This window comes from Corvus kubaryi, unplaced genomic scaffold (assembly GCF_017639235.1).
Source record: "Corvus kubaryi isolate FWS band 111438036 unplaced genomic scaffold, C.kubaryi_AGA036_p1.0 37284, whole genome shotgun sequence".
In the NCBI taxonomy this organism is placed as follows: Eukaryota; Metazoa; Chordata; class Aves; order Passeriformes; family Corvidae; genus Corvus; species Corvus kubaryi.
The window spans coordinates 7,953,825-7,973,933 of NW_024581088.1; the positions used below are offsets into that span (position 1 = coordinate 7,953,825).

Here is a 20,109-nt window from a genome sequence, read left to right on the forward strand (position 1 = left end):
ATGTGTGGGTGTTCCCTGCTCTGCTCCCAGCCCCACCCTCAGCCTCCACCCCAAGGAGCCAGCCCCACTCCAGCCGGATTTATTCTTTATTGGGCATTTGTCACAGAGCAGCAGTGGGAGCTGGGCTGTGCTGGGCTCCAGCTGGTGGTGACAGCATGGGCTGGAGGGGGTCACCCACAAGCTCAGTGTGTGTCAGGCAACCCAGAGCAGCATTTTGGGTGCCAGAGCAGCCTCGGGGCCCATTCCCAATCAATATCTGCACAAACACTGCTGGACACTGACAGAGGCCCTTTGGCTCCCGTGGGACAGGCGTGTGCTCAATATTCTCACTGGCTGGTCCATGCTTTGTACATCTGTCCCTCAGGAAAGGCTTTCACCCCAAAAACAAGTCCCCAAAGTCCTTGGTGCCAGTCAGTCTGTGCTGGTGATCAGCTTTATGGCGATGCCGAGCGCGAGCGCGGCCACGGCCACGGCCGCTGCCAGCCCACGCCGGAGGATCAGCCGCTTGGTGACCACAGGGGTGGCCGGCTCGGAGGGGGGAGATGTGGCTGCCCGCAGCTCCAGCTGTGACGTGGGCTCCTCCAGACTGGTGATGCCCGTGAGCACGACGTCGCTCTGCACTTCTAATCCCGCTGCAAGGAGAACGGGGACTGAGGAGGTTGGGAGGGATTGAGGGGTTTCTGGGGAGGGTTTTGTCACAGGGCTTGAATGCACATTAGGAGCAGCCCAGAGCGTGGAGATCTCCAGCTCTCCAGCAGGTCCTGCCCTCAGAGGTGACACCTGGTGTCTGCAAGGTGGGAACTGCCCACAGGTCATCCCTCTGTCACTGCCCTCCTGAGCCCACGCTTGTAATCACTGCTCTCCCAGTAACTGAGGGTGTCACCAGCATGACACTCTCCCCCTTTCGTGGCTTGTTCCTGGCTTATGCGAACCCTTAGAGACCCCTCCTGCACCCAAACCCTCCCCTGCATGCAGTGCCCAGCTCCTGCCATACCGACAGACCCCAACACCGCCCTGGCAGGGAGGTAAGTGTGGGGCTGGGGGGCTGCTGCCACATCCAGATCCTTAAGGGAGGGTTCGGGGCCCAGGCTTGGCAGCTCCGGTGGTGGCAGCTGGGTCACTCCTGCACGGCGCTGGGCCTGGGGAGGGAATGCGCTGGGTTTAGCAGGGAATTCCCGCCGAGAAAAGCTGTGTTGCCTCTCTTGGGGTCTCCCTGGAGCTGTTGAGGCACGAGGTGATGCTCAGGGCTGCAGGGCTGAGGTAGCCCCAGTCACCCCATCTGCTCTGAGCTTCGTGTCCCCAAACAAGGTGCAGGGGGAAACCTTGAGGGCACTGAGTGCTTGTGCAGGAGGGAGCTGAATACGGGGATGTCATGGGAGCGCTGGGTTTTACTCCAGGGCACTGGAGGACAGTGCTGGCTGTGAGATTGAGCCTGTCTCATCCCAGCAGAGCATTGAGGACCTTCTCAGTGCAGGGACGTGCTGTCAGTGCCTGGATTACCTCCTTGGCTGCCTTCTCCCAGTCCAGGCGGGAGATGTAGGTGATGAAGCAGGTGCAGAGGATGAAGACGCAGACGAGCATCGCGATCCACAGGCCTGCAGAGGCCACGCGGCATCAGCCGGAGCCAACTCAGCATCCCAGGTCAGCGGGGACATGGGGTGGTCATGGGTGCCTGCTGTGGGGCTGGCACACCTGGCACCAGTTACTTTTCCCCAGTAAAAGCCCCCAGCAGCTGCAGGAGCATTCCCAGTCCAGCCCAGTGTGCCCAGGCAGGTCAGAGGGGGGACAGAGCCAGGCACGAGGGTTATGGTGAGCCCTCAGTGGAGCTGCATCTGCCCGTGGGGGTTTGGGGGTGCAGTGCCCAGGGGTCAGTACCCATGACGCCGATCTTGGCCACGAAGAGCAGCACGGCTGCCAGGGGCATGCCCACACCGTAGTAACTCACGGCGTTGAGGATGGCACCGAATTTCTGCTTCCCGATGCCTCTGAGCACCCCACTGCAGGCACCCTGCCAGAAAGGGAGAGGGGCTGGGGCAGGGAGCACCACCTCAGCCAAATTCGGGAGATGACCCAGCTCCCTGCCTCTGCCCGCTATTTCTGTGTCCCTGCCCAGTCCTCTGGGTCACCCTCTTTTTGTGCACTCGATGCTTTCTAAGGGATGATCCCAGGAGCTCTGCAGGGTCCTGGTGTGGGCACCAGTGCCCAGCTGCAGCCTGAGGGACCCTCAGCTGACCGATCCATGATGCTGCTGCTGAGCACCAGGATTCCCTATGGAAAACAGCAGCATTCCCTGGGACTTACAGTCATGGCTTCAAACAAGTGGAAGACAACGTAGATAGGCATGACCCACGCCACCAAGTCAATGATCTCCCTGAGGATGGAGGAAAGCCAAGGATCACTTTTGGGAACTGACCTCCACACACCGAGGCCAGGAGCTGGGGGCACTCACTTGTCCTTGGTGAAGATGTATCCCAGCACGTTCCTTGTGGAGGCTAAAATGGCCCCCACAATTACACAGAACACCCCTGAAAACACAGCACAGAGCTGAGCCCAGCCTGGCCGTGTTGGAGAGCTGGGGAGAAGAGGCAGGCAGAGGACTGCAAACCCTCCCTGCTCCACGGGAAGGAGCCCAGGAAGAGACTTCCCAGGATGTTGTGGACTGACCTGTGCAGATCAGGCTGGTGGTGGAGGATCTCTTGGCTGCCTTGGCGTCGCCAGCCCCCAGCGCATTCCCCACCTGCACACTGGCAGCTGTGCCCAGCCCCAGGGGGATCTGCAACCACAGGGCTCTGACAATGGGGTTGTCACAGTGACAGTGGGATAACCACCCGTCAGAGAGCAGGATGGAGTTGGGGATTTGATTTAAAGCATCTCTGTAGGAGGGATAGGCAGGAGCAGGGAGAGACTCAAGTGCAGAGGGGGAAGTTGGAGGTTTGCTGGAGGTGATTTTTGCTTTGTGCCCGGCTCGGGATGGCCCCCACGGAGCCCTGGTCTGTAGGGATAACTCAGCCCTTACCATGAAAGCCACAACAGACACCTCATAGATGATGGACTGGACAGAGAGCTCGATGACACTCAGCAGGCCTGTGGGACAGGAGGGGTCAGCGCTGGCTGTGGGTGCTGCTCTGGGTCAACCCTGGCCATCTCCTGGCAGGTCCCCTCTCCACTGACCTATCAAGAAGCTCCCAATCTCGTAGGTCCACCACTCGATGCACATCATGAGCATGCTGGGGATAGCCAGGGAGGTGAAGCTGTCCCACTCCAGCAGGCACTCTCTGGACCAGCCTGTGGAGAGGAGAAACGGCACCTGATGGATGACCAGACTGCCCACGTGTTACATCCTGAGTTACAGCACCTGAGGCAGCTGGAGGTGCCACTCCTGTTCTCAGAGCCAGCAGCTCCTCAGCTCCACAGGATCTCCAGCAGCACAGTGTCCACCTACAACCTCTCTCCCGTGGGCCACAGAGCTGCACAGCCCTCAGCTCATCCCTCCCGGAGCGGAGTGTCCAAGGACAACCTCCTGCTTATGTCTGTGCTCATCAGGCTTTGGGGCTGAACCTTCCAAAGGCTCAGCAGAAAGGTTCATTTCTGCAGAATCAGTGTTCAGTGCTGAGCACGCAGCTCTGCCAGAGCCAGAGCGTGACAAGCTGCCACTGAGCAGCACCGTGGTACCCAGGGCACCTCGGGCTGGGGTTAATATTTCACCATCAGGACGAGCAGAATTCCTCTTCTATCAATAATGCCTGATAGAAGTTTTATGGACACTTTTGGGTAAAGCAGGAAGCAGAGGAAGCAGGGGAGATGCCCTTACCTCCCCAGGTGTTCACGTGGAGCTTCCGGCCTATGATGTACAGGAACAAGAAAATGGTTTGTGAATACTGAGCGATGGTGTTGGCCCAGGCAGAGCCCCTGCAGAGGAAGTGAGAAAGGTCATTGGCATCCTGCTTATGCCTCCCTCAGGGTGCAAAAAGACATCCGGCCATGCTCCTGTGAGCTCAGTGTTCCCTTGCCATTGCCAGGTGCCCTATTTTCCTCTCCAGGGGACACAGGTGTTACTCACGTGATGCCCAGGTGGAACACGTAGAGTAAGACGTAGTTTGCAGCCACGTTGACCATGTTGCCAATGACCCCACTCAGCACCAGCGGCCACATGATCATCTGCAAAGAGAAGATGGGGAGTCTTCACAAAGGTTTTGGGAGGGAGGTGTGAAGGTACCTGCAGCCCTGCTCTCAGTGCCTTTCCCAGAGAAAACCCCAGACTTCCAGTGATGCTGCCTGCTTGGAAAATGGGCGTGATAGAGGTAAATCCCTGATGTGGGGAAGTATGAAGGGAGGTGGATGGATACAGCTGGCTGTGGGATAGGGTGATCTACAGGGTCAGAGCTGTTTTGGAGCACCAGGGCACTGGGAAGGGTGAGCATGGAAACCCTGCATGTACAGTGGAAGGGAGCCCTGAGCCAGGGTGGGTGTGAGGACTTCAGGACCCACCTGGTTCTGCAGGTATCTCGTCTCCAGGTTATACAGAAACACCACCTGCAAAGGAAATTTTGGATGAGATGAGCCAGTGCTGAGCAGTAGGATGGGGACAGCCTGTCCCCATGTGCAGGTGGCATCCAGGGTGCCCACGGGCACTCACCGGGAGGGCAGGGAGAAATGCGTTCACGTATTTCTGGGTCAACCTGGGGACACACACGGGTGGGGTCAGGGAGGGGCATGGCCATGGTCACTCTCCTCTCAGCCCCTCTACACCGAGGAGGGATGAGGGCACCACCCAACCTGGAGACCTCAGGATCCTGCCGCATGAGCAGCATCAGCTGCTCGATGTTGATGAGGATGGCGCAGCAAGGGAAGCAGCAGAGGAGGATGATGATGGTGGCACGCTGCAGGATCACCCCCACACGCATCAGGTTCTTGCTGCCATAGGTCTGCAGGGTGAAAGGGCAGCAGTGAAATCAGGTGGTGCTGGGGGAAAGGGGACCGTGGAGCAGTCTGAAGACCACCTGGGAAGGATCTGGAGCACAGATCTCCTCCTTATGGGATTGTTACCTGGGGATAAGCTTCTCCAGCTCGCAGGAGCAGCCAGGCACCATGAGGTGCCTGGGCATCATCAGCTGATGCTGGAAACCCCCCGTGTCCCCAGGACAAGGGCCAGCATGTCCTACCCACCTGTGATATCAAGGTGTCACACGCTGAAGTCAAACCATAACCTACAGAGATGGCAGTGACATTTATAACCTGGGGGTTAAACAGGGTGGAGGTGAGCATTTAAGGCTTTCAGGTAGGGAGAGGGGCTGAAAGGAAAAGTGGGAGTCTGAAATTCCCTCTGTCCTTTTCCCCTGCCGTATCTCATCCCAGTGTCAGCAGGGAGGGAGCTGGTGCCCGGCCCGGGGAATGCTTACAGCGATGGCCAGCGTGACAGAGGCTAGCTCAACCTTGCCCAGGTGGCCACAGAATATGGAGCTGACAAGGTGGATCAGGAAGATCAGCAGCTGGATCAGGATCTAAGCACGGAGGAGAGCTGAAGGTTAGGGGCGGAGGCGAGCAGGGGTAGCTGTGCTGGGGGGAGTCTCTCCTCCCGGGTCCTTACCAGGGGTGCCGCCAGCACCAGCAGCTTCCTCACGTCCTCCCAGAAGTTTTCCGGAATCCAGCGGCGTTTCTTCTCGCAGCTCCCGGGGCTGAGATTGCCCTGGCCGGCGGCCCTTCCCTCCCCGAAGCCATTCTCCTCGGGGAAGGTCTCCGGCTTCATGCTGCCCTGCCAGGGGAGTGGAACAAGCCCCTTCCTCCGCGCTCTGTTAAACCCCGCTGCCGTGAGCAATGTGTAACCACGCTGGGGTGAACTTCAGCCGGGGCCGGGCGATCCGGCCACATGTTCCCCGCGGCTGGGCTGGAGATGGGAAGGGTGGGCAGTGGGTCAGGGCAGGGCACGGACTGGTGGAGCCCAGCGGGGTCCTGGCAGTGCAGTGGGCAGCGCAAAGGAGCCCGGACGCACCGTGCGAGGCACTTGCTGCCTGTCCTGAGCCAGCGTTAGGGGCTGAGCCCTCCTAAATCCACCCTGAGAACCCTCCTACCTCTCCTGCTTCACCACAGCTCCACCGGCCAGTGGGCTGGAGGGTCGTCCTCCTCTTCCAGCAGCGGTGGAGGAGGGCTGGGTGTGTGCGCGGCTCTGGCGAGCTGCTGCCGGCAGTAGCGGGGCAGTGCCTCGTTCACTCTCATCACAGTGGCCAGGACATGCCGGCCCCCTTGGCTCCAGCTGTCCCTGGCACAGCCCCGCCGTGTCGGGTTTCACTGGCTCCGCTCCCCCAGGCCGAATATACCGTCCTCGGCCCGGTGGGGAGCCAGGGGAGGGGAGATGCTGCGCAGTGCAGGCCCCACCTGCACGGAGTGGGCGGTGGGCTGGGATAACTCATGGGACAGAGTGAGACACCTCCCTCCTCTCCCCACACTCCCACCCCAAACCTACCGGGCTTCTGAGCAGGGCAGAGGCTGCCACGTCCTCCCACTGGTGTTGGGGATGATGGCAGTTTCGAGCTTGTTTGTGTCACATTTTTTCATTCCCTGTCCATGGGCCACCAGCACCAGGAAAGTTGAGGGAGGTGCCAGGCATCTGCTGGATTGAGGTATTGACCTCCCAGGGCCCAGCAAGTGACACGTCACAGTCACTCAGCTGCAGGTAAGGGCCCGGACAGGCCCAGAGACGCTCAGTGCTGGGGTGTTTGCACTATGACATAGGGCAGTTCTTTGATGGCTCTGTTAAGCAACACAACCTCCCTCTTCCATGGTGCTCAACACCCATGACAACGACAAATCTTGCTTTCATACCCAAGGGGAAGAGTGATGAGACTGTGTCTGGAGCCAGCCCCAAACCTCAGGGCCAAGACCAGACCCACGTCTTTCCTCTTAACAGCACAGCCCTGCCAGTGACCAGGGTCATGCTCGCAACATATTAAACAGACTAACATTTACTCAGAAAACTTTATTGTATCAAAATCCCACCTTACAAAAGTGCAAAGAAGAGTTGCTTTAGGCCCGTGCCCGCCCTGCAGAGGGAGAGCGGGGTCAGGGCCAACAGCCAGCACCCAGCACCCCAGCAGCAGTCAGACATCTTCCAGCAAATTCCACTTTGTTCTGTGCTGCCACAGTAGCTGCAAGTGGGATTTGCCACCCCAAGATGCTGGCACAGGCTGGTGCGTGAGGAAATGTGCTGTGGGCAGCAGGAGACCCTGCCATGAGCAAATGAGACGGACCAATGTCCCCAGAAAGCAGGACAGTAGCACCAGGACCCTGTCTTGTTCCCAGGTCAGCCCCAGGATACACTCCCAGCTCTCACAAGTGACATCCCAGTGCAGCGCAGGAGAGGAACCAGCTCTCAAGCACTTTTATTCCCAGGTGCCACATCCTCACCCCCTTTAAGAACTCTGTGTGTGGGATAAAACATCATGAGTTAACCAGAAACCGTGCAAAGGGACTTTTTGTAAGGCACTGAGGGGGAATTCCTTCCCCACACCATCCCCCTGGGCCACTGCCACGTGCCCTCCTGCTTCGTGCACAGTTCCTCAGTGTCCCTGGTTTTAGCCGTTGCCAGTCAGGAGCCGGACCAGGATTCCCACCAGCAGGACAGAGACGGCAGCAGCAGCAGCCAGCACACGGCGGATGATCACAGCCCTCCACTCCACAGGGGGAAGAACAGGGACAACAACAGGCTCCTCCTGGGGGCTGAGCTCATGGTCAGGCTGCCTCTCACCCATCACGATGCCCTCAGGCAGGACCGTGGTGTCCCCAGTGTCCCCAGTGTCCGTGTCAAGGGAGGTGTAACCTGAGGGACAGAGGCGAGCGCTGCAGGGAGGCCGAGCTGCCCAGCCAGGGGCTTCCAGGCTGATGCTGCACAAGCTGCAGTGACAGTCCTGAGGGTCCTTTCCCAAGGCTTGGGGACACTGGGACACGCAGCTGCAGCTGTCCCAGGTGAGGCAGGCACGGGGTGGCAGTCCAGGCTCTTCCCTGGAGCAGCCTATCCTGTACCCCATTAGTGCAGGAGAGGTGCCGCTGGCCCAGGGCCAGCAGCAGGCTCTGTGCTCTTGCCAGCCATTTGAGCCTCCAGGACAGACATGGCTGCCATGATTGGGAAGGAAAGGAAGAGGTTGGGTGGAGAATTTGGGCTCCCTGCCTGGTGTCAGGCCCAGCTACATACCCACAGCAGATGTTTTGTTAGCAGCTGTGCCATTGGAGTTCACATCTTCCACTTGTTGTTTCATTCCAGCTCGGACTTGAGCCTAAAAACACAGGGAAGAGTTGCTCTTCTCAGGGCAAGAGTGTCCTGCCCAGCCCAAAAAACCCTCTATTCTCCCAAGACAAGCATTCTCAGCACCAAACTGCTCCTCTGCTACAGGAGGACAGATCCCAGTTCACTTCTGCCTCCTCCTAGAGGGCTGTAGTGTTGTACTGAAACAGGAATTAACTCAGCACCTTTCAAGAATTACCAGAGAAAAGCACAATTCTCACCTCCTCTGCAGCTTTCCTCCAATCCATGCGGATGACAAAAGCCAAGAAGGAAAGGGCTTGCACGGAGATGCAAATGATCATCCCAACCCACAGACCTGCAGCAATGGGAAGTTACTTCAGGGAGGGCTTGAGGAAAACCTGCCTTTGCCAGCCACTGCCAGAGTGCCCAGGGACTTCAGCCCAAGAACTTTCAAGGAAACAGTTCCTGGGGGAGCTGGGAGTAAGCCTGGATTTCCTGGGACACACTCAGTGCCTGCCCCAAACACAGCAGTGTGCAATCCAGCCCCACTAACACAAAGGGAGGTCCCAGCACGAGTTCCAGGGCTGAGCCTTTGCTCAACACAGCTAACACAATGCCAGCTGGAGGGCACACATACCTAACACCCCCATCTTGGCTGCAAACATCAGGGAGATGCCAATGGGGAAGCCGATGGTGTAATATCCGACGGCGTTGGCGATGGCACCCAGCTTCTGCCTGCCCGTGCCCCGCAGCACCCCGCCACAGGTCGCCTGAGGAGAGCGGGCAGAGAGGTCACTGCCAGGTGGCTCTGGGCCATGGCACAGCCCTGGGGACAGGGAAACCCACAGCACTGTCCCACCAAGCCAAGAGGGACCAAAGCCACGTTCTGGAGCAGGTGGCGTGGGGCTCCTCTCGCTCCAGCTGCCAACCCAGACACCAATAGATCCCAAGGAGCTTCCCCACAGTGTCCATGTCCCTCCCCCAGGACATGACAGGAGAAAACGGGCCAAAATTACTGTCTATTGAGTATCCCGCTGTGCTGGGAGAACCTGGTATCTCTGAAGACCCAGCTGCTCATTTGTGTTGCTTTGATAAACCTGTAAAAAGCTGGAGCCTTGGCCAGGGGAATAGAGGAGGAAAAACTGGGCTGTTTGCAGCGATGCCAAGGGGCAGCTACAAGCACAGAGGACACTGAGGTGCTACAGGTAACACAAGTGGCTGCTGTGACAGTTTCTCAGTTTGCTTCTCTCATTTTAACAGGTCCAGAGTGGGCTTCAGGCAGCTTTGCACCCCAAGCTGCAGAGAGGAATCACTCCACATGCTGGAATACTCACTGCTGTTGCATCCAGCAAGTGGAACGGACCAAAGATGAGCATCACTTTGGACACCAAGCTGACAATCTCCCTGTTGGGAAGATGTAGGGACTGATCAGGGGAAGCAGCACCATGCAGTCCCTGGTTCTCACACATCTTCCTCAATCAACCACAAAGGCTGATCCCAGTTCCCTGATCCCAGTTCCCTGATCCCAGCCTGCTGCCATGGTAGTGTCCCAGTGTTAGAAGCAGCTGTGCTGCCCAGGGACCCAGGGAAATGGGGAGGAACCTTTGAGGAACGTTTGCCAGATGGGGGTTTATGAACTCTTATCTGTCAGCAGCTTCTGGGGTATAAATAACACCTCCCAAGAAGGCAGTAATACTCCAAAGAAAGCTGTTAACCCACCTGTCATTGGTGAAGATGTATCCCACCACGTCCCTTAGGCTTCCCAGTAATGCTGCAACCACCACAGCAAAAATCCCTGAAAGAAAAAGGAATAGTCAAATTCCTTCAAGGGCAGCTCAGCCTGCTCCTGACCCAGGCCCAGACCTCAGGGGCTTCATGTGGTGGGGACTGGACTTTGCTGACCTCAAATGGTACTGCAGCAGAGGATAAACCTGCTTTCCTCACTCTCCCCAGATACTCCCTCTACCCTCTGGAGCATGAGGACAGAACGCTAAACTGTGCTTTTAATTATCAAAACCTTTGCACCAGGCTTGTAACAGGAAAGAGGAGTCAGGATCTTGCCTTGCCCAAAGGGTCTGAACAAGTGCGATTGGGTTCGTATGGGGGGGTCCCCACCCCTGTCAGAGGGAAACGGAGCCATTTGCTGGTAATTGCCCTTTCTTCTGCTCTGCAGGACTGCACTGACCTGTGCACAGCAGTGCAGTGATGCAGGAGGTCTTGGCTTGTGCCACATCCCCTGCTCCCAAGGCATTGCCCACTCTGACACTCGCAGCCACGCTGATGCCCAGGGGCACCTGAGAAGCAGGAGACAAGAGGAGGTGGGTGACAGCAGAGCCTGCAGTGACAGCAGAGCCTGCAGTGATTTTATTCTTCCCCAGTGGGGAATTTGGGACAAACTGGCATTGCTGCAGTGAAGGGATTTTCCACCTGCAGCACACCCTGGCTGTGCAGCTGCATGGCAGGCTTGAGAGGCATCCCCTGCCTGGTACCAAGCCCTGCTTCCCACCTCAGCACTGATCCACAGAGCCATTGTTTTGGGGTTACTCCCAGGCTGTTTGGGGTTTCACACCCCCAGCCCTTACCATGTACGCGACACAGGCGAGCTCGTAGATGACAGATTGTGCACCCAGCTCCACCACACTGATCAGCCCTGGAAAAGATTTGCCACCTCCTTCACTGGCTGAAAAGGAGGCATCTATCCCCATGGAATAGATGGGAACACTTGCAGCATCCTGCAGACCCCAACCCTGTAGGTGAGGAGGCTGCTGCTGGCAGGGGGGCTCTGGGGACACACTCAAGCAGCAGCCACCAGGAACCAGAAGGAAAAGAGGATTGGGGCTCACCAGCCAAGAAGCTCCCAATCTCAAAGGTCCACCACTCAATGCACATCATGACCATGCCAGGCACTGCCAGCCAGATGAAGGAGCCCCAGTCCACGAGGCACTCCCTGCTCCAACCTGACATGAGGAGGTGAAGCAGAATGAACATGTGTTCTCCATCTCCTCCCCTAAAGGGGAGCCACATCCTCTCCTGGACACCCTCTGAGGACAACCACCCCTGCAGCTCACAGGACATCAGCCCAGGACTGTTGCTGTGCCATGCTGCATTCCTGAGACAGAATAATTGACAAGAATGTGTTTGGAGCTACAGTAAAGTCCTTGAGGACATGGCTACAGCATCTTCCCACTGTGAGGGGATGGCAATCCCTTTGTCAGGTGCTGGTGACAATGCCAGATTCCCAGGCCCAGACACTGGTATTCTGAAGGATTAAGGTAGAACAGTACCTTCCCAGGTCTTCACATGGATCTTCTTCCACCACATGTAAAGGACGAGGAAGATGACCTGGGTGTACTGAGAAACCATGTTAGCCCAGGCAGAGCCCCTGGGGAGAGAAAGAGACAGGCAGGTTACAAGTGATCCTTCCCCACCTCCTCAGCCACAGCAGGACAGACCCAGGGGCACCCACAGCAACCTTGCTGCAGATAAGGGACAAACCCCTCCAGCCTCAGCTTTGCAGACTGGGGGCTGGGGGGAGAAGGTGGCACAACTGGGCACCCAGGACACCCCCTGAGCCCTGAGCAAACCCCTGCACCCAGTGAGAGACTGTCACCAGCCCTTCTCACACTTACACCATGCCCAGCTTCAGAGCATAGAGGAGGAAGGCGTTCATGGCCGCATTGAGGATGTTGGCTGCAATCCCTGTCACCACCTGAGGCATGATGATCTCCTGGAAGCCAAGGAGGAACTTCGAAATTTGCTTCCCCAAAATGCAGCTCAAGCCCCATCCAGTGAACACAAGGGAGACCTCCAGCAATGCCCAAGGAGAAAGCCAAGAAGGCAGCTCATGTTCCAGGTGAGGCTGGGCTGTGTGAGACATGCAGGAGGTGACAAGCAGAGCTCGGGAGCTGGTGCAACCCATAAAACACAGAGTTGGGAAGTAGGAAACGGAACCATCTAAAGGAGATTCCCACAGCTCAGCCAGGGCTGGCTGGGGAGCTGTGCATGACATGTTCCTCAGCCCAGCTCTCCCCAGAACAGGGTGAACTTTGATTCACAAGTTTGACCGTGTTCCTGGGAATACCTTTATTCCATGGCCAGAAGCTGGCTAATTGTACAATACCTGACTCAGGAGATATCTTGTCAGCAGCTGGTACAGAAACGCCGCCTGCAAAAGTCAGGATTCAGTTCATCAGCACACTGTGGTTCAACAGCCAAGTGCCCACTGAACACTGACAGATCAGTCCCCCACCACCTTCTTCCAAAACCCCTGTGCTCCAGCTGAAGCACTGCCAGCACCCAAAACCAAGAGTGACAGAAAGCACATCTCATTCCCACTGGGAAGACAGATCAGTCTCCAAATGGGAAATCTCCAATGCTTCCTCATCAGCGTGAGACAGCCTGGAAAGCTTGGAAGAAAGGATAAACCTGCAGACCCTTATCCCACAGGGGTACTGCTCCCTGCCTCAGAGGAGTCAGAGCCCAGCAGCTGTGAGTGTGGGAACAGCTCCCGCCTTTATCTCAGGGTTAAGAGTGAGGCTGGAGGCCCTGGTTCCAATGTCCACCACCAGTTACGTGGCCACAGCAAAAGCCTTTGCACAGGAAGATGAGAGAGCCCCTGTTTGCTGGTCCAGGAGCTGCACATCTGGTACAGCACAAGGTCAAGGGGCACATTGTAAAACCCCAAACCTGCCCTGTGAGCCACACAGCAAAGGCCCTCCCTCCTTTCCCTGGTGTTACTAAGGGATACAGAGCTTCCAACAGCTTTAGTAGAGACTCACAGGAAGTGCTGGAATAAAGATCATCACGTAGAGCTGAGTTAACCTGGAAAGAGAGTTGTTTCCCCAGTTAATGATACAGCAAAGCAAGAGCCAAGCCAAACAGCATTGCACTCAAGCTCCAGAGAGCCTTGATTTCAACAATCCATGGCAAATATCTGATCCAGAAGGGCTGGATCTCACCCCTGACCTGGAGACCTCGGGGTCCTGTCGGATGAGCAGGAGGATCCTCTCAGTGTTGATGAAGAGGGCCCAGCAAGGGAAGCAGAACAGCAGCAGGATGAGGATGCCCCGCTGAAGAATGGTGCCCACCTGCTTCAGGTTCTTGCTGCCATATGTCTGGGTTGGGAGAGAGGATCAAGGTGGGCATTACAGGGAGCCAAAGGGTCTGGGCAAACGCTCAGGGCAACAACAGGACAATTAAACGCCTTTCCCATGCCCTGCAGCTGCGAATGCCAGGCTGGCTGGGTGTAACTCACTCTCAGGCAGATCGCAAATCCTTTGGTACCCAGGCATGACCCAGGGCTCCTTGGGGAGGAAGCAGGCTCCAGCCAGAGTGTTTGCAACCCTGTTCTGTCTGGCAGCTGCCACCCCCCTGCCCTTTGTGCCCAGATCACACTGCACAAGAGGTGAGACACCACCAGTAAACCCCCCCAGGCACAGGAAAGGGGGAGCTGCTACAGACCTGGGTCATCAGCGTGTCACATGCTGAGGCTAAGCCAGAACCGATGGAGATGCCTGTCACGTTGATAACCTGGAGGAGAGACAGGGAGCCTGGCCCACAGCGCTGCGTCCCTCCCAGCTGGGTGGGGAGACAGTTCTGCTACAAGTTTCTGGGAAGTTTTCCAGTCCTTCTCTATTTCTCAGAATAACACAGTCTTTTTAACTAAATAGCCTCCTCTCCCCTCTGGTGGGGAAAAGGATCTCCTAGCAAGGGGTGAAGATCTAAAACACCACAACAAACAGTGCTGCTCCTGGATACATGCCCTGGTCTGGCAGGTTCAGAGAGCTGGCCAGAGGCTCCCAGCTGCTGGCCTTGCACTGGCACAGGCACTGAGTGCCCAGCTCCCCTCTCCTGCTTGTGCTCAGGGCAAAAGAAAGAACAGGGCCCTCACATACACATTCTTACAGGTTTGGTTTTTTCCTCTCTCCTTTTTTTGGTGACACACAATTCATATGTTTGAAACCCAAGGGGAACTGGAGCAATACATACGGACACAGCCAGGGTCACAGCATCCAGCTCGGCTTTCCCCAGGTGGCCACAGAAGATGGAGCTGACCATGCTGATCAGGAATGCCAGCAGCTGGGCAAAGAACTGGGATGAGAGAAGGAGACAGTGAGATGAAGACCTGTTAGGATGGTGGAACACCACCCGTCCCCCAGGAGCCGGACTATGAGTGCTCAGGTTTCCTGGTGTTTCTGTCCATGTCTCAAGCCAGGGCTCTGCTGAGGTCCTGGGAACCCATCCCTGCTTGCCAACACTGCTGGGCAGGGAAGGCAGCCCCAGGACTCACGGAGGCTCACGGTGGCTTTGTTTTTCAAAGCCCACATCTACCTGCCCTGTGGTGTTTTGGTGTTACACAGCCAATCTGCCAGATGACCTCATTTCAGAGAGGCTTAAGGGCTTCACTAGAAATCCTCTTTCCCAAGATGAAGGCTGCATAGAGCAGGGAAAATAAAACATCCCAGTGCTTTTCCACATTTGCGTGCATCTGTGGAAAACTATCCTCCAAAACCACAACATCCTCTCCTCCTGGAGAGACACCAAGGCCAGTCTGTGTGTTCCTTGCCAGCAGTGCGTAACAATGCTGCAGCAGAGATTGATCTCCAGACCTCATTTTCCCTTGGCAGGGGGATGTGTCCTCTACAGACATCCAGAGCACAGCTCAAACCAGATGGCAGGAGTTAGGGACATTTATACCCGCCGAGGGGTGGGCACAGCTGGAAACCATGCCCAGGAGCTGTTCATGCTCCTTCCCACACAGCAGTTGGCAAGCCAAGAGCCCAGAGATGCTGGAGAAGCAGCTCTGAGGGGTCAGAGGAAGAGCAGAACAATCCCTTCTCCTCTGCAGACCTCCCACTGCTGCCTGCAGAGGCAGTCCTGCTGCCAGGCCCAGGCATGTTTGACTTACTGCTGTGAGTAATCCCCACAGGAGAGGTCTGTACCACCAGCATCATCTCAGCACAGTGTTTATCATGAAACGATCATTAAACAGCAGCTGTAGGTATGGGTTCGAGGTGTCTGTGCACGTGGAGGAGCAGGCTGTGCTGCAGGCTGGACGCTTGAGGGGACTAAGAGGGCTTGATGTGCTCAACTACAGTAACTGAAACTAGTCTAGACTTCCCCTGCTGACTGAACACAGCAGGTCAGGGATTTGATGTCAGGGAGGGTGCCTCTGAGAAGTTTAACAGTCGGTACTTATTTACCAGATATAGCACATAGACTAAAAGCACCAAATTTCACACGCGATTGATTAAGACCAGGGCTGTGGTGCGTGGTTCCCCTTGGCAGAAGCCTCTGCAAAATGTGCTCAGCATGGTCTGTGCCAACTGCCAAAGGGTCCATTTCCCTCCAGAGGGTCCAGACAAATGGCAAACGGCAGCTCCAGTCCGGGGAGGATTTCAGGACAGCGAGTCATAAAGCACCTTTGCACCCAGAGCCTGCTGAAAGGGCCAGCTATAGACCTGGCACTACGCACAGTGACTCGCTTGTCACTCAAGGGGCGAGTGACAGTGGCAGTGCCAGGGCTCAGGCCTGGTTTCACCGAGCAGATTAACATCTTAGTCCCCCTCCCCAAGCCCACCACTCCTCTTCCAAAGTCGTGCTGCAGGGAAGCAGAGGGACCACGATGGGCAGCAGCAAGAGCTTCTGCGGCAAGGAGTAGGGATCCGGGCGCCAACCCAGGCATGAAGGGTGGTGGAGGGACCCCGCTGGCCCCGGCGCGGGCCATCCCCGCACATCCCCGATCGCAGATCCGCGCCCGGAGGCTGGAGGCAGCCGAAACCCGGCGGTACGGGACCAGCAGGGCCCGAGGTCTCCCTCCTCGGCATCCCGGAGCTCCCGGGGAGCGCTGCCCGGCTCCGGGCGGCCGAGCCCCGCCGCGATCCACGTCCCGGGGACGCGATCCCGCACCGTGTCCCCCGTGTCCCTCCCCGTTTCTCCCCGCCCAGGGTCTCACCACGGGCCCCGCCAGCCGGGCCAGCTCGTAGCACTCGTGCCGTGCTCCCGCGGGCAGGAGGCGCCGGGCGCCCCGCAGGCACCGCGCTACCCCCATCGCCCGCCGGTACCGCCGGTACCGCCCGCGCCGCCTCCGCCGCCTTATGGGCACGGCCCGGTCGCCTCCGCCCCCGGGGCCGCGGGGCTGTGGGCGGGGCGGAACGGCTCGGCACAGCTCGGTACGGCACGGGCAGCTCCGGGTCCGGGAGCAGAACGGGAGTGGGACCCCCACGGCCGTGCTCTGACCGCCTGGCGGCAGCTGCGGATTCCCCACACACGTGCGGGCCGGAGCCAGAGCCCATCGTGGGGTTTGGGGGGGGTTGGGGATCCCCTGTTTGTGGTAGTGGTTTGGGGATCTGCTGTGCAAAGGGCAGGGGATGCCCCTGTTTGTTCACCGACATCTGGAGCGCTCCTGCTCGTCGGCTCTGGGATGGGGATCCCCTGAGGAGCCACGTGTTGACCAGGGGTTCACCAGAGGTCCAGAAACCCCCAGGTGGTGGCTATGGACTGGGGAATTCCTTGAGGGATGATGGTTTAGGACTCTCTAAGTGCTGTCTGTGAGGTGGGTCCCCCAACACATGGGCTGTCAAAGGCAGGAACGGGACATTTGAGCAAAGGAATGTCCCCTCTGCCATCAGCATCATGGAAACAGTGGAGGGCAGCCGGCTCTGGGCAGCCTGCCCTTCTCCTCCATCCGCCCACCAACACCTCATGAGCAGGGATTGTCCCTGATCCAGGGATTCTCACCCAGCAGGCCGGTGCCCAGTGGTGCAGCTGGCAGGTTGAGGAGGTTGGAATGGCTGCGTTTGCCCAGCACCTGGCAAGAAGCAGATTTGGTTTGGGTGGGAGGCTGGGTTGTTACAGGAGTGGAATTTTACCTAAGCGCAGGGACTCGTAACCAAGTAGCTGTAACCAAACCTATTGCTAATGCATGGAAAATTGCAGTGGAAAGTGGGTCTCGGTTTTCCAGCTGTTTAAATGCTGCCTTGATGCTTTATAGCTGTGGTGTCACCAGCTCGAAATGTAATGTCTTGTTAATGTTTCACTTATTCCCTTGTCCTTTCAAATGTGACTTCAAATGTGTCCTTTCAATGTGACTTCACAAAAAAATTGTATAGTAGTAGTGGCGAGTCACAGTCATTCTGATTTTAAGTGCCCTGATGAAATCAGGGTATTTCCAGACAAAAGAGTGCTCCTCTCAGTGATCCTTCCGTCCTCCCCTGTGGCCAGTGGTTGCAGGATGGTGCTGCAGGGGCAGCTAGGAAGAAACAGAAATGGTTATCGGAAAAGGTGGCAACAGGCTGGTGGTGTGACTGTCACCAGCCTGGCTGCGAGACGGCCCGAGGGTTCCTGAGGTGCCGTTATCTCCCGTGGAGGCAGAAGGGAAATGATAAGGCTCAGATGGTGCTATTCATGGTCCTAAATGAGCAGTGCAAGTGTGAGTCCCTTTGAAGTCTACTGGTGACCCTGCTGAGATCAATACCTTGGGCTGGCGAAGAGCAGGGAGAGAATCAGGCAGAAACCTGTGGGAAAAGGACTTTGAAAATAAAAATGACCATTTTTTCAGGCTTGGGAGAGAAATGTTGCCTCCCAGTCCCAAGAGCCAGGTCCTGGGCTAACCTCCAGAGAGCCAAATACACACAGAAGGGCTGTGATTGAAATCCCTTCCCTTGTGTTTTGCTGGTGCTGTTTGAAACCAACTCTGGTCACTTTCAGAAGTGCTGTTCTGTGTTTCCATGGTGAAACGTGGATGCCAATCCTGCTGGAAAGTGGCAGAATGGGTACCCCAGGACCTGGCTGGATGAGCAGGGATGCCCTGAGGCCTCCCCCATCACTGGCACAACAGACCTGGCGCTGCCTCTGCCTCTGTGGCAGGGACGAGGATCTTGCCAGCTGCCCGATGGGATTCAGCAGGACTCATCTTCCGGAGCCACAGATGATGAGGATGGTCAAAGGTACCACCAGCTGCCCTCAGCAATCCGGATATTAACAGGATTGCAACACCAGTTGGAAGAATTTGAAGGGTCAAATTCCATGCGGTCATTTTAGACCTCCAGTGAATCCGGAGCAGCATTTTGGGAGGCTGATACCTTGACACAGACATGTTTAAAGGAGTTAATGTGTGACCTGCCACAATCCAGATGGCCTGCCCTGCTGGAGCTGGTTTCGGCAGCTGGGACCCTGTTCAGTTATCAGCGATGCTGATGTGACTCCAGAAGAAAAAACTGAGAGGAGAAGAATTGCAGTTGACTTGCATCATGTGCAGAGCAGAATTAGCCCTTTTCCCCCCTGCAGATTCCCAGCAGGATGGCTACACCAGGCTTTCTCTGCATATGGATGTCCATAATCTGAAACAGAGCCAACATCTTGCTGCTAAAATACACCCCACAAATATACTCGTAATTAAGAGCTCTCAAATAAGGAGAATGTCAGCACACAATGGATTTATGTCAAGCACTGATCTGTTTGAATTATGTCCCTTCCTTTAAGAGGCCTTGCTGCTGGCTGATGTCTGCATACTGTGGAAAATCCACTCCCCTCAGTGCAACGTGGAGTTCAGAATGCAGCTGAATTAAAAACTAAAGAGCCTTTTACAATCAAATTAGCTTTTAGGATCAGATGATCAGAGCCATCAGTGGATACTTTAGGGTAACTCAGCTAAGTGCCGCATCCAGATGGTTTTTGAACACTTCCAGGGATGATGACTCCACCACTACCCCGGGCAGCCAATTCCAAGGCTTGACCACCCTTTTGGTGAAGCATTTTTCCCAAATATCCAACCTGTTGCAGCTCAAGGCCGTTTCCTCTTGTCCTATCGCTTGTTACCTGGGAGGAGAGACCGACCCACACTTGGCTACAATCCCTCTCCAGGGAGTTGTGGCGAGCGATAGGGTCCCTTTGAGGCTCCTTTTTTCCTGGCGGAGCTCCCCCAGCTCCCGCCCCGGTCGCGGTCCCCGCTTGCCGTGCGCGGTGTCCCCGGCAGATGGCACCGGAGCCCCGCGGGTCCAGGCGCTCCCGCAGCTCCGGGAGCAGCGGGAGGGAACCGAGGGGGGACACGGATCCCCTTTCCCAGCCGTTCTTGTCTCCGCCCCTCTGGCTCGACGCTTTTAACCCTGCCGCATTTCGTCAGTGTTTGTATTGTTCCGTGCCGACAAGGCTTTAATAAGCACCGGGTGCCTACTAAACATCCATGGAAATCCCAAAATTTGCCAATCATTTGCCAAATATTTGGCAAATACTTTGGGGAAAAAATACTTGCTAAATACTTTAGTGAAAAATATAGTCTCTACTAGTCAAACCGGGTGCAATATAAAAAGAAACAGTGCTTATAAAAAATGAATAGGAGTTAGGAAAGTGCAGTTAGGTACTGGCTCTAGATAGACAAGAAACTGCTTATTAAAAGCCTTGGGATGCTGTCCTGACACTTCAATTCCAGTGCCTCAAGCTGGTTCCCAAATGGGCATCCTGAATCTGTGATCCTGCTGCAGAACCAGCAGCTGGGCAGGCACTCGCCCACCGCATTTTAAGCGCTCTCATGGTGTAACCTCAGTTCAGTCACACCTCGCTTTGTGATGTGCTTTTTTTTGTTAAGAACAGCTGTTTCCTCATTTTATTTCATTGTTCTTCAAGAGAGAAATGTTTTTGACTTGTTCTGTATTTCAGAGCATCTTCCTCCTGCTTTGTTCACTAAAAGAGGGGACAGACGTATTAACTGCAGCTGTAAATATTATTTTTACAGCAGAATATTTATCTTGCTGCATGGGTTGGTTGAGTTCAGGGTTGCAGACTTAAAAAACAGCTTCCCTGCCCTGAAGAACCCAGATACTTAATTAAGGGAGATAAGGCAGGACAAATGAAAAACAACACAAAACTTCTCTTGC

The 20,109-nt window shown here is 56.2% G+C and overlaps 2 protein-coding genes across 5 annotated transcripts; both read right to left on the bottom strand.

Moving 5' to 3' along the window:
* Positions 1-68: 68 nt before the first annotated feature.
* LOC121663741 (multidrug and toxin extrusion protein 1-like) lies at positions 69-6,308 on the bottom strand. Of its 3 annotated transcripts, none has more exons than XM_042026329.1 (18): positions 6,069-6,307; positions 5,588-5,884; positions 5,400-5,501; positions 5,167-5,235; positions 4,777-4,925; positions 4,637-4,679; positions 4,489-4,533; positions 4,061-4,158; positions 3,812-3,909; positions 3,172-3,285; positions 3,017-3,084; positions 2,665-2,773; positions 2,450-2,525; positions 2,302-2,371; positions 1,876-2,008; positions 1,501-1,595; positions 995-1,139; positions 69-632 (listed from the first exon to the last, which is right to left on the bottom strand). In XM_042026329.1, the coding sequence occupies exons 2-18, from the start codon at positions 5,744-5,746 to the stop codon at positions 412-414; spliced, it is 1,794 nt and encodes a 597-aa protein (XP_041882263.1). In that variant the 5' UTR covers positions 5,747-5,884; positions 6,069-6,307; the 3' UTR covers positions 69-411. The 3 variants fall into 3 exon arrangements, with proteins under 3 accessions (XP_041882263.1, XP_041882262.1, XP_041882264.1); XM_042026328.1 differs by having other exon boundaries at positions 5,588-5,752; positions 6,069-6,306; XM_042026330.1 differs by lacking the exon at positions 5,167-5,235 and having other exon boundaries at positions 5,588-5,752; positions 6,069-6,308.
* A 650-nt stretch (positions 6,309-6,958) lies between these two features.
* On the bottom strand, positions 6,959-16,440 carry LOC121663744 (multidrug and toxin extrusion protein 2-like). Of its 2 annotated transcripts, XM_042026341.1 has the most exons (17): positions 16,191-16,324; positions 14,225-14,326; positions 13,697-13,765; positions 13,202-13,350; positions 13,015-13,057; positions 12,357-12,401; positions 11,866-11,963; positions 11,521-11,618; positions 11,080-11,193; positions 10,819-10,886; positions 10,422-10,530; positions 9,956-10,031; positions 9,571-9,640; positions 8,874-9,006; positions 8,497-8,591; positions 8,186-8,267; positions 6,959-7,813 (listed from the first exon to the last, which is right to left on the bottom strand). In XM_042026341.1, exons 1-17 carry the CDS (start codon positions 16,284-16,286, stop codon positions 7,569-7,571), a joined length of 1,692 nt encoding a protein of 563 aa, XP_041882275.1. In that variant the 5' UTR covers positions 16,287-16,324; the 3' UTR covers positions 6,959-7,568. The 2 variants fall into 2 exon arrangements, with proteins under 2 accessions (XP_041882275.1, XP_041882277.1); XM_042026343.1 differs by lacking the exon at positions 13,697-13,765 and having other exon boundaries at positions 16,191-16,440.
* Positions 16,441-20,109: the final 3,669 nt, after the last annotated feature.

Coding starts and splice junctions, on each gene's coding strand:
- LOC121663741 (XM_042026329.1), bottom strand. CDS start 5,746: ATGAAGCCGGAGACCTTCCCCGAGGAGAATGGCTTCGGGGAGGGAAGG. Junction 5,236..5,399: donor CTGTCACGCTGGCCATCGCT/GTAAGCATTCCC, acceptor TTTAACCCCCAG/GTTATAAATGTCACTGCCAT. Junction 2,526..2,664: donor CACCAGCCTGATCTGCACAG/GTCAGTCCACAA, acceptor CTGTGTTTTCAG/GGGTGTTCTGTGTAATTGTG.
- LOC121663744 (XM_042026341.1), bottom strand. CDS start 16,286: ATGGGGGTAGCGCGGTGCCTGCGGGGCGCCCGGCGCCTCCTGCCCGCG. Junction 10,887..11,079: donor GATTGGGAGCTTCTTGGCTG/GTGAGCCCCAAT, acceptor AATCTTTTCCAG/GGCTGATCAGTGTGGTGGAG. Junction 10,531..10,818: donor TCGCCTGTGTCGCGTACATG/GTAAGGGCTGGG, acceptor CCTGCTTCTCAG/GTGCCCCTGGGCATCAGCGT.